Source organism: Ochotona curzoniae, unplaced genomic scaffold (genome assembly GCF_017591425.1).
Source record: "Ochotona curzoniae isolate NIBS_2020 unplaced genomic scaffold, NIBS_Ocur_1.0 scaffold_4683, whole genome shotgun sequence".
In the NCBI taxonomy this organism is placed as follows: Eukaryota; Metazoa; Chordata; class Mammalia; order Lagomorpha; family Ochotonidae; genus Ochotona; species Ochotona curzoniae.
Genome location: NW_024467121.1, coordinates 5153400 through 5166845, shown reverse-complemented (window position 1 = coordinate 5166845; position 13446 = coordinate 5153400). Strand labels below are relative to the sequence as shown.

Genomic DNA, 13446 nt, shown 5'->3' with positions numbered 1-13446 from the left:
CCACATCTATACCTGTATCAACACACAGTCTTTTTTGAAGTAGGCTGCCACAGGTAAATTGAAATAGACTGAGTAGTATGCAGCACTGTAATTCCCCCAAGGAACATCACGTCAACAGAGCATCAGTAACGCTACACCTAAAGTTCAAGACTGTTCCCCAAGATGTATTTCTCAAGATATTTTTGATAGTTCCCCCTCCCACCATCAAGAAAATTCTTAAAAAGCCTCTGGTAGCCACAGATCTCCCAGGAGTTTTTAACATAGCACTACTGTGTGACCAACTTTACTGAACGAGAAAACATGTGTAATGACTAATACTTTCATGACCCCTATAGGATATTTTGACATGACCCTGAAATGGCTACATAAATGCAATTCAGTAGAACTGTAAACACTTCAGATTGCTTATACAACAGCTTGGATCACTGCATTGCATCACTGTCTATCACATCTGCCTTAGAGTTAATGTTGTAATATTTCTCCACGTGAGCTGCGTCACAGCATTTCTCCCTTATTGTAATACATTGATTTGCAATCTGTCCTTATAATGGCTTACTTGATTTATCTCAGGAAAGATGCACGTGTTTAAGAGAACCAGCCCGTGTTCTCGGATTCCCTGGTCACATACCCAATGCTCTAAGCATCCACTACCATCTTTTTTAGGTAGTCAGAGCATAATAGTGGTACCTACCTCATAACATGCATAGGAAAACAAATTTGGATAACATATTAAAGCAGTGTCTGGCATATATTAGGGGTTCAGTATTTGTTGGCCATTTTTTTGTTGTTGTTAAATTAGATAGCATTTTCATCACTTTGGAGCAACAATGTGTGGCAACTTGGTTCCAGACAGCTTTTTGTAATAAAGTAAGTATACCTCTTCTGGGCATCCACTGTCCACCCAATCCTGCCGATGGCGGTCAAACCCACTGGAACATCTTCAAAGATCACATTGCAAGATGGTACATAGAGCACACAGTGCAGGGTGGGGACAAAAAGGAAAGAAGAGAGATTGGTCAGTACTAATTCTTACATCTCCAGTTTAGAACAACAACATTTTTCCTGCATATACTTGGTCCGGGGAGAAGCAACTTGGCATTTTAGTGCTACTGTGTTGTCACCCATGTCTTAGGCTGCTACACACTCAGCGCCATGTATACCAACACATTTCCAGGCTGAGGCCAGCTACCTGAAAGGGAACACCCAGATTCTTGTGCAGAGGACATTCTGCAAAGCAGGTTTTCTTGTCTCATCTCTTATTTTTTTTTCATCACCAAAAGAAACAAGCAAATACAATTTGCAGTATCCTTTTTCCAAAGTTGCAGACATATTTACATCTATTTAAAGATTCACAGTCCCTCAAAGTATCTTTGGTAAACAGTTTTGAAGGTTGCAAAATCCTGCACACTCAAAAACAAAGATTCTCCCGCACTCTGCCTCTGGGGTAAAGCTGAAAACATCTGGACCTCAACCAGCTTCTGGACAAATGCTGTAAGGCCTGGAACAGCTGAGCTGATGATGAAGTATACTGCCTTTTGCTTTATGCAAGATAATTTCTGATGGCAATGTGATTGATTGCCAATGTTTGATTTTATTCAGCCAGAGTGCTCAGGATCCAGGGGTGATCAGGTCAGACACAGGAAGGCCCAACCCATCATGACTGACCCTCAACAATCACCCTGCCTCCAGGCCTAGAAGCCAGGTGGTGTGAATCTAGCTTCTATTCCTATGATAGGTGGCAACTTCAGGAAGAAGAGCTTTCCCGTGCTATGTGACTCTCCCATGAATCAATGCACCTGCAGGGGATCTTGGGGATGCCAGCACCAGGATGCTCAGGTCACATTCTGAAAGGTGACTTAGCAAGTGCTACATTGCTAAGGTTTGGTTCATTCATACTATTTCCCTTATCTTGAAATAACTTCCTATTTTCCATATCTATGTTGACACAGTCCAGAAATCACTAGGCAGAGCGTCTTCTGGGAAGGCATCATAATTATCACCTTATCTCACTATGAAATAGTCAATGTTAACATTCCATGTGCTACATCATATCCAGTAACATGATGAAGGATATTTTAAAGGCTGGAGTCTTATAATGAATTATGTAATATACCTGATAAATATGGATACACATTCTATATTAGAAATTCACAGTATGGGGAAGGCCATAGACATCTGGAGCATCAATGAAGAGGCTCCCGTGTTGGAATGCCTGGAGTTGATTCTCCAGCCCAGCTTCCTGTCAGTTCACACCCCATAAAGGCCCTAGCACTAACAATTTGTCACCTGCATGGGAAATGTATATTGAGTTTCTGGCTCCTGGCTTTAGTTGGCTTAGTCATGGCTATATCATGCAACTGAAGAATAAACTATTGCATGGGATCTCTCTCCCTCTTTCCCTTTCAAATAAACTATCTAAAAACATTGAAAAGAACTCAAAATGTTCTAACTAAAATTACTAATTCATATTGTCTTGGAATTTTAATATTTAAATGTATATTTACATAAAATGCACATTATTATACACAAGTCTAAGAAATATATATTTTTAAATATTTGGAATCTGTTCGACTTTCAACTTAGATTCCTTACGGTGCTGATAGTTTTGCTTGATGAACGTCCCCACCCCAGTTCGGTTTGTACTGTGTCCACATAATGTTTTTTTTTTTTTTTTCTGAGATTCCTTGCTACAGATTATGCACCATGTCATGAATGAGCATAATCCAATTCAAGTGGAATGTGAAAACAACTCCACTTTCAACAAAATAGACCGCATCCATCATTCTCTACGGATATGATCCATTGATGCTTAGCTATTTTATGCCTACCATCTGTGTTGTACAAGCTTAAGTGTGGAATAAACATCCGAGTGTGATTTGGCATCCTACGTCTGAGAATCCCCAGTGGTTGAGGCCATCTCTGGCTACCCGATGACATACTGATGTGGGACATCTATTTACTTCTAGAGCAGTTAGATGACATTCTCCTCCTCCTCTTGCTTTCAAGTCCGTTCAAATACTAAAGAATGTACTGATGTTCTCTTTTGGGATATGGGGAATTACTGATTAGCTAAAAAAATTGTTTTGGAGGAGAAATCTGATCACAAGTAATAAAATGGAGCAGATAATCTAAAAGTATGCATTTTTTCTTATTCTACTCCTAATGTACCCAAAGGCAAGGGAATTACTTTTATCTCATAACATGATTGAATCAAATCTTAAACTTCAATGTTGATTTAAACTTTCTCTTACAAAAGTTAGTCCTTTAAACTGTTAATCAGAGGAAGAGTAGTGTAACACTGCAGTTTGCTTAATTTATTAACTAACCCCCAAGTGAAAGTGTGTAAAATTAGGATCTGCCAGCCAAATGTGCACTCATTTATGTATTCACAACAGATTTTATATTAATTGATTTGCAGCTTGCAAAGCAAATAGGATTTTGCTTAAAAGGTTCACATATTTTGAAACTTATAATGCCTTCAAAATGAGTAAAACTGGATACTAATTTTCAGTACATTTGTAATTCAATTATTTAATTAGCAACCAAAAGCAATTACAAAACTATGCATCGTGTTACTACAGGTTAAGTCACCACTTGAGACCCATTCTTCCATAATCAGAGTGCTATTTTCAATCCTAGCTACTTCACTTTCAATCCAGCCTCCTATTAATACACCCTGGAACATAGGAGGTGGTTCAAGCACTTGGGTTTCTGTCACTCATGTGGGAAATTTAGAATTCAGGCTCTTGGCTTTGCCAAAAGCCCTGGCTTTTGTGGGCTCTGGGGAGTTAGCCAATGGACGAAGGAATCTCTCTCTCTCTCCCTCTCTCTCTCTCTTTTTCCAGTAGATGAAAATACATATTATCTTTGAAAAATCAATTATATGAAAAGAGAATATGTGTTTTATATTGTTAAGAAAACCCATCTTCATACTATTTCTGAAATTTAAATAAACCTGGAGTCTCTTTTGGGAATAGTTTTCTTTGTCCCAAGAGCTGCCACTTTTTTTTCTTTTCTTTTTTAAACACAGTAATATTCCAGTTGTCTTAAATCACTCACTGGGTGCTGGTCTTGCCAGAATCTGCTAGCCTTTGTTTTTGCTTTCATTCATCCAAAAAAAGTTTTTGTTTTTCTTATTAATTTCATTACTGACTCACAGGTCATACAACAGCATTGTTTATTTCATGAAGGGCTTTGATTTTCTTTTTCATTTTTTCAGTAACTCACTGATGATTTAATAACATGTCATTTAACCTCATGTTGTAAATTTTCTGTTTTTGTTATTCTGTTGTTGATTTTGTTGTATGGCTTTTCATTTAAGGGGATGTATAGTAACTGTATAATAGAGACTATCACATACAGATGCAGTTACATCTCTAATTCCAAATCAAAGATGGACTTCAAATGAAACTGCTGGACTCTGCCATTGTCCATGGCTGCAATGTCAGGATACACTTAAATAGCAGAATGGTGGACTTAGGACTGATTGTGAAGGACTATACTGTTGTAATGATATGGGGAAAACCAGCGGGGGTTACACCTGTTTGGGAAAAGGGGAAGGGAAATCCAGGAGCCTGTGGAGCTGTTTCATAAAATGAACGAATGGATGAATGAATAAATAAGATAATTCCAAAACAAACTAATGGATAGGTATTTCATTTAATTCTATTTTCCCCTCAATTTTAATGTGATGTTGACTTCAAAGCCCACAGGACCCATGTTAAATAAGGGGGCTGAGGAAACAAACAGTATTCTATCTCACAGCACATCATTCAAATCAAAAGATCCAAGTATAAACCTCATCACACCTCTGTCTTTGTTTATAGAAAGGTTTTGGAAATAAGACAATTTTTTTTTCAAAGGCTAATGTATTTCTAGGCAGGAAAGAGTCCTAATACATATTCATAAGGATAAAATGGGATGCACATTTAATTAAACAACTGATCATTTTACCAGAGATACGAAATATCCACAAAAGAGAATTTAGGTAAGAAACTTCAATGAATTCTAAGGTTTTCATTAAAATCAAGTTCTAGACCAAGGTCCAGCAAACCTTTTTCTGTGAATGACCAGACAGTAAATACTTGGGCTCTTTTGTGGACAATCTTTACTATTATAGCTTGAATGCAGAAAGATATATAAACAGAGGGATATGGCTGGAACCTGATATATGTGATCCATGTAGCCTCAGAAGTATGAAGGGTATGCTATTTGTTTTTAATAATACTAGTGCTTATGTACTGGAGGAGCCGTAGAGGGAAGGAAAGAGAGAGCACATCTGCTGGGTGGCTATCCAAATGCCGAGCGTGGGCAGGACAGGATGAGGCTGAAGCTAAGAACCAGGAACTCAATTCATGTCTCCCAAGGATTTGTGCCAACACTACTGCCTGTTAGATTCTGCATTCACAGAAATGTGTATTGGAAGTCGAGCCAGTAATTGAACCCAGTTAACTGCTAACCCTAATGAAAACCTCCAGAATGAGCTATGTTAACGGAAAGGTCCATTGTAAATTTAGTAAATTTTTTTGTCACACATTGAGACAAAATGCAAAAAATGGTCCAATAGAATTTTACAAATGGAAACATGCTTTAACAAGATGTCTCAATATTTTACATGCGATGATAGACATTAGTGATTATAACTAATAGTATAAAATTTACCATGTAATAAAACAGATGCCACGTTATAAGGTTATAGAAAATCATTTTCCTTTGAAATTCTGAAAGAAATGTAACTTGAAAGGCAGTTCATAACATTTAAATCATTGATAACATTTAAATTGATAATTATGATCAATAATTTCAACATAACTTAGTAAAAATTTACATATCATTTTCCTTATAGGACATGCCTGTTCCCAATTGGCCTCAGACATGTGATAAACCATTTTACCTCTAAAAACGCTTCCAGAATCAGTAAATTTGAGCTTTAAGTTTTTCAGAATTCTTGTGTCTAATTGTCCCATGGAACATAGCTCTGGGAATGTCACCTGAATCTACTGGTATTCTGTTTAAAAGGCAATACAGTTGATAAATTAGAAAAATTTGCATTATGGGGCCAGCACAGTGGCAGGTAATCCTCTGCCTACAGTGACCTCATCCCATGAGTGCTATTTCATGTCCCAGCTGTTCCATTTCTGATCCAGTTTCCTGATAATGCCCTGGGAAAGCAGCAAAGGATGGCCCAAAGTCTTGGGACCCTGCACCCATGTGCAAGACCCGAAAGAAGCTAGTGGCTCCCAGTTTCTCACCAGCTCAACTCTGGCTATTGGGACCATTTAGGGGAGTGAACCAGTGAATCCAAGATCTGTCTGTCCCTTTCTCTCTGTAACAATTTCAGGTGAAAATAGTTTTTTTTTTTTTAAATCACCATTCTAAATATACTTCGTTTTAGTAAAAACTCTTGTTGTTACCGGTAGAATTAAAAGCCAATGTCATCGAGAATAGTAATACGCAGAATACAGAAACTTTTCTCCTGAAATGAATTTCAGTTGAAAAATTGGAATCAAATCATCTCATATCCTGAAACTTATCACTCATACACATGTCATCTCTTAAAGATTATACAGTCAAGTCTTAATTTTCTGCAGGATTTCTAGAATCTACTATAGCTCTAATATATGTTTACAAAACAAAAACTGTAGTGACTTTTATCTTTTAATTCTGCTTTGCCACTCAGAAATTCACTTCCTACTTCTATCTTTCAAATAACTGGCAAAAAAGAAATACTTGTAAAAATGAAAACAGACCATTTATTCCTTTATTTTAGAGACAGAAATGGAGAAAGAAAAATAAGAATATTTTTTTTATTCCCCAAATGACTACAACAGATAAGGCTGGTCGAGGGCAAATCTGGTAGTTGGAGGGCCAGAACCCAACAACTTGAGTCGTCACCCTTTCCTCTCACAGTCTGTATTAGCAGGAAGCCAAAATCCAGAGCTGGAACCACGACTCAAGAGGGAAAAGTTGACAGACGGTAAAGGACTGTTTGGGTTTATTGAAAATGTGCTACAACTTTCTGAAATCCTTCTGATTAAAAGTCACTGCTACTGTGGATAAAATGCCCCTTTTGAGCATTTTCAGTGTTTCAAAGGAATAAAGAAGATGCAAGAGTGGACTTAAACATATGCTCATTGTGATGCACACAAGGTCAATGATACATTGGACAGTCTGCTAGCTCCTGTTGGATCAAAGTAATTAGTAATAGCCTGCAGCTGTTAACACGCACCATATTTTAATCAGCGAAACAGCAACTGTTCCTTGATTATTACAAGCTTTGCCATTTATTTTATATTTACATTTAAAATTCTAAGAGGCAAGAGCATGATGCTCATTCCAAATGAGCATTCACTCATTTGGAAACAGCTAAAGGCTATTTGAGTCAGGAGATTTGCTTGCAATACCATTCTCAGAGTTAATTCCAATTTTTGTATTTATTCCTTGCTTACCTTTTAAGCATGGCTGGTTTAGAGAATTTCAAACTATTTTATTGATTAAATAACCTTTATAAAATTGGTTATATATTAATAAATAACCTTTGTCAAGTTGATTAACCCAAATGTCAAAATTAAAACAGTCACAATAGTAATGCCTTCATCATGGAGTTATGATTTGAAATAATACAGTCAAAGCACTAAACAAGTATTTAATAAGTGGTGACTGTTTATTGTTCCACTGCAGTAACATTAACTTTGTGCCTTTGCTATGGCTGGGAAAGCGTTGACAGTGTCAACAGGCTTAGGGAGTCCATAAGGTTCGTTTTTTTCTTTATTCCTCCCTCCATCCTTCCTTGCTTTTCTTTCTCTCTCTCTCTCTCTTTCTCTCTCTCTCTCTCTCCCTCTTTCTTTCTCTCTCTCTCCCTCTTTCTTTTTTTCTCTTCTTTTTCTTTCCTTCCCTCCTTCCTTCCTTCTTTCCTTCCTTCCTTCCTTCATTTTTTTCAGTCCTTTATTCCTTTAAAAAATCTAGACATTTTTTAATACACACCATGATTTCCTTAACACAGGGATTGGATCCAGATTGTTTGAAATCCCTGATCTTCCCTCACCCACAATGTTTTTAAATGCTTTATTGAATCACAGTACACCTATCAAGAAATGCACATACAAATGTGCATTTTGTTTCTCTGACTACACTCATCACCAACACACAAATTAAGGACAAAGCTTACTAGCAGCCCAAAAGTCCACAATATTCTCCTCTTCAACTTCTTTTTGGAAACATGAGAGAAAGAAGTATATTGCTATTTATATGTCATTTATGTAAATAATAATATTTATAACTATAAGCCAGGTGATAACCTCTGCACAACCTTTTCATTCTCTCTGGATATTAACTACCACCAATACAGAAAATGTGATGCTTGCCTTTTGGGTCTGGCTTATTTCACCTAGCAGAGTGATCTCAATTTCCATTTATTTATTTATTTATTTATTTATTTATTCAAAATGTCAGGAATCAAGCCTGGCTAAGCATTTGCTTAAACAATCTTTCAGTACAGTGTCTTATCAGCTATAATTTTACAAGTTTATGTTCCCTGCTTAAATATTGTTCGTTGATTAAAAAAAAGTGGAGGCAGAAATAATTAAAACTGAATTCCTCAATGACTTTTAATTTTGTGCTAGTTCAACTAAACCAAGTGAATGTAAAATACATTAGCAACAGAATGTGATTTTAAAAATCTTAATTTCTACCAAAAAGTGATTACTGCTATATGGAAACTTTCAAATTTGTTTGAAATAAACCATAGTAAAATGTATTATATAATCTATATATATTAAAGCTAAATTGTTGGGCAACATTCTCTTCTTGCTTTTTTTGAGGGGGAAGAGTCTATAAAAATGCAGCATCTATTTTCTATTCAATTCCATTTCACTTAAATGCTGGTTGTACCCACTGTGTAGCTAATGACATCACTACTGTCCTGAATTAATTCTCAGCTTGAAAAACTCTGTCCAATAGTTAAAATTAAATCACATTCATGCTTTAAATTGTTTATGAGTCAGTGCACTGGGAGCAGAGTTTTAGTGCAGTGCACAGATCCACTACCTTCAGTGCAGGCATTCCACCTGGGTATCTGTTTATGTCCTGGATGCTCCACTTTTTCCAGCTCCTGCTAATGGTCTCTGTGTTCAGCTAAGTGTTTGAGCCCTTGCCTACCATGTGGGAAACTTGGATGAATTTCCTGGTCCCTGGTTTCAGCCTGGCCCAGCCCTGTCTGTTGAGGCCACCTGGGTGTGAAGCAGCAAACAGAATATCTCTACCTTTCCCTCTCCCTCTGTAACTGAACTTTCACAGAGAATAAAGAAATCTTTTAAAAAGAGTAAGTATATCACAATTCTAACCTATTACTAGCATTATTTCTAGTCTTCAATGTACGTTTTCTATTAATCAAATGGGAATTATTACATGCAACAGCTTGCTTTTCCATAGTTAATACAACAGTCTGGATATTTTCCCATAGCTTCTTAAAAATATTGCCTGATAATTTTTAAGGATAGCATGTACACCATTATATGAATTTAGGAAATTTTATTTAATCTATATATGAGAGTATCTACATTTTTAATTTATAAAGATACATGTCATCTTTGCATTTAGATAAAAAATGATAAGCCATATTTTCATTAGCATTCAATTATTGATAAGTTACACTTTCAATGATGCTTATTGTCCTCATATATTTTGATATTTTGAACCGTATACCCATTTACTTCTTTCACTTCATTCATTTGGGTTATTCCTTTTAAAGGCTTCAATTCATTGGAAGAGAGAGGAAGAGACTCAGAAGAGAGAGATCTTCATCTATTCTTCAAAATCCCACAACAGCTGGGTCTAGTCCAGGCCGAAAGTAGGAGACAAGAACTCTATAAGGGTGTCTAACATATGCGGCAAGGTCCCATCATTAGCTGGCTCCCGTACTGGGCATTGGTAGGAAGGCTCCAGAGGCAGAGGTGGGACTTAAACCGGCCCTCTGACATGAAATGTGGGCATTCCAAATGTGCCTTGCCACTGTACTACATACTCCTCCTATTCCTTTTAGTTTTTTTAAGTGTTCTACAGCATTATACCTGATAAATATATACAGACTTACAATTTTCTCTTTAATTCTGAATATAACTTTTTACTTGCTAACAGGAATATACATATGCTACATATTTTTAGTTGAAACTTTCAACCTTTTACAATTTGTTTCTTCTTGAGGAAAACGATGCTACTGTAAGTTCATTGAATAATTTAATCAGAAGAAACTGTTTTGAAGAGATGAAACTAACAAAAACAAAAACACCAAAATCCATGGGCTATAACTTCTGCTGATTTTAATTATTCAGTAGCATGTTATTTAACTTCATAGTGTTGTTATTTTTTTTCTTTCTGTTGTTGATTTTGTTTTGTGGCTTTTCATTTAAGGGGATTATAGTAGCTGTGTAATGGAGACTCTCATATCTAGTAACATATTATTTAACTTCATGGCATTGTAAATTTCTATTTTTCTTCCTGTTGTTGATTTTGCATTGTGGCTTTTCATTTAAGGGGATATATATAGAGTAACTGTGCAATGGAGACTATCATATCCAGATGTGAGGATACAATGTAATATGCATCTCTACTTCCAGACAAAGATGGACTTACAATGGAACTGTTTACTATATCTTGACAATAGGATGCTGGACTCTGCCATTGTCCATGCCCGCAATGATGGACATATGACTGTGTAGGAAGACTTAGACCTTAGTAATCATATAGAGGAACTAGGTAGGGGGGGCTTGGGGAAGGGATAAGGGAAATCCCAGGAGCCTATGGAACTGTATCATAAAATGATAATAATAATAAATAAATTTAAAAAGATTTTAAAAAGAAAAAAATTGTTTCTTTTTTGTTTTGCTGGTTAAGGGTTCCTCTACGGATTCTCTCACTAGCCTGGGTTTTGGCATATAGAGGAAAGGATGAATCAAATTTTAAAATTAATATATTTGAGATCAGTGCCATGGAATAGTGAGTTGAGCCACCACCCACAGTTCCAGCTTCGAGATGGATACTGGTTTGAGTTCTGGCTGCTCCACTTCCAATCTACCTCTCTGGTAATGGCCTGGGAAAGCAGCAGAAGATGGCCCAAGTCCTGGGGCCTCTGCACTCACATGAGGAGACCAGGAAGAAGCTTGTGGCCATCTGGGGTGTGTACAAATGAATAGAAGATCTCCCTCTCTCTCTTTCACTCTCACCTTTTTCAACTTCTTCTCTTTCTGGAACTCTGACTTTCAAATAAATCTTAAAAAAAAAAAAAGAAGTGTATTTCTCAGTCAAGACTGACGTGATCATGTCTGTGAGTGACATTATAGGTGTTAAGTCTTCTGTCATTGATTTTTTTGAATACTTATTTACTTTCTGTGAATTTCATAATCACAGTGTCATGTTTCAAATAATAATCCTATTGTGAATTTGAGAGATCTGGTGTAGAAATAACTGACAATACATTCTGGTTTCCACTCTCTAAGACGTGTATTTAGCTGTTGGTCTATGTGCCTACATAACTATTTCATCCATTTCTGCTGTTGTTAAGAAACTTTCATCCCTGCATTTGCTGAATCATTCATTCTGACAGAAAGTAACAGGTTTCTGTGTGATTATTTTGTAACAAGCCTCGGATGCTGACTTCTATTCTTTTGAATAATACCACATTTCATTTATGTTTGTGTACTGATAGGAATTTGTAGAACCGTGTGACATCACAGAGGTGATCACATTCTTGCCTTCTTCCTAGTCATAATGGTCATGTCTCTAGGACTTCAGTTTTTCCATAAAATTTTTAACTCACTGTGAAATAACAATAAATATTACATTTAATAACTACCATTCTATCAGAGTGTACTAACATTTTTATCTAGGAACAAACGCCAGATCTTACCAAATAATTTTTTTTCTATCAAAATCACCAAATTTTTTTAACGCTAGTGTTACTAATCATATTGATATACTTTTATATTAAATTTATTTATTTTATTATTTTATAATACAGTTTCATGGGCCCTGGGATTTCACTTCTCCCCTTCCCAAGCCCTGCCCCCTGCCCACACACACACACAGATTTCCCCTATGGCATTTTAATTGTATAGTTCTTCATAATCAATCATAGGCCCATCATTCTGCTATTTAAGTGTATTCTGACATTGTAGGTATGGACAACAGCAGAAATCCCAGCATCCTATTGTCAAGATACATTTAACACTTTAAAGTCAATGATGGCCTTGATGCATTTTAAAAGTCACATCATATTTTTATTCATGGAATAATTTTACTGTTAATTATATTTCAACAATTTGAAACTTTTTGTTGAATTTGATCTTTAGCCTCTATGGTTTTAACATTCTAGACTCATAAATGATAAAGGATATCCACGAATAACCTACTGCTAACCTCATACATAATGGTGAAAGACTCAATGTTTTCTCCCTAATATCAGAAGCACAGTACAATAGCCACTCATTCCGCTCATCAACACTGCATCCTGAAGAGACAAAAAAAAAGTTAGAATCCCAGAAGTTATCCTCTGGGAGAACAGGTGGCTACATATTTCCTATTTGATATGCTTTGTTTTTTATGTGAATACAAAGTGAAATTTCAAATCAACTCAGAGTTGGATCATTTGCGGCAAAACAATTAAACTATACCAGATTGCAGAATTACTAAGATTCCTGACAACTTGCTTTAGAGGGGCAAAGTATGATTTGTTGTGATGTTGGAGAGTTGGAAAGCTTACCATTTTAATAACATAGATCATTTCACTAACCCAACGGATTGCTGAGGGTACAATGTATTATGTTTGGTAAGATTATGCTACCTTGCCACATCTGATTCCATTCCCAACTTTAGGCAATAAGAGCCTCCCAACTTAAACTGACAATGAATGACACCTAACAATTTTTAGTCTGTTCTGGAATATGCCCAGAGAAAAACACATGACGTTATTTTGTATGTCTGTACTGGGAAAAAAAAAAAGGTGAAATGTGGAGGTGGCTGACACTTATTTGAGCATGCAGCAGTTGACAGGAGCACTGTTCACCAACTTTCAGTTATGTAACCCTTACCTCAACTTGGCAATGTAATTCACTGCTATGCCCATTTCAAAGACTTGGGGCTACATGTGGACTTTAGAGCTGCACATAACAATTGTATGTGTAGACATGTTCATATTGGTGGGGATTTAGGATGGGATCTAGGGAATATTATCTTTGGAGACTCGGTTTCTGTAAGATGGAGATTATAGAATATCTTGGCTAGGCTTTGGTGCTGATTAAATCAGACAGATGAAACATTCCGTTGCATTTTGATATAGTAAATGCTCAGTAAACTTATTTATTGATCACATTGGAAAACAAAAAGAAATCGTAATCTAACTCATGATAAAAAAAACTATAATAACACAATAGTATGGCAAAGTGTCTCTGGGAA

General features: G+C 36.3%; 1 protein-coding gene across 2 annotated transcripts in view; it reads right to left on the bottom strand.

Annotated features, from left to right (window-relative positions):
• PLXDC2 (plexin domain containing 2) overlaps window positions 1-13446 on the bottom strand; it is a 400824-nt gene that overhangs the window by 47190 nt on the left and 340188 nt on the right. For both annotated transcript variants that reach the window (XM_040967893.1, XM_040967894.1), the window contains one exon: window positions 878-938. In XM_040967893.1, the coding sequence (XP_040823827.1) occupies window positions 878-938 (61 nt within the window). The remainder of the gene's footprint in view (window positions 1-877; window positions 939-13446) is intronic.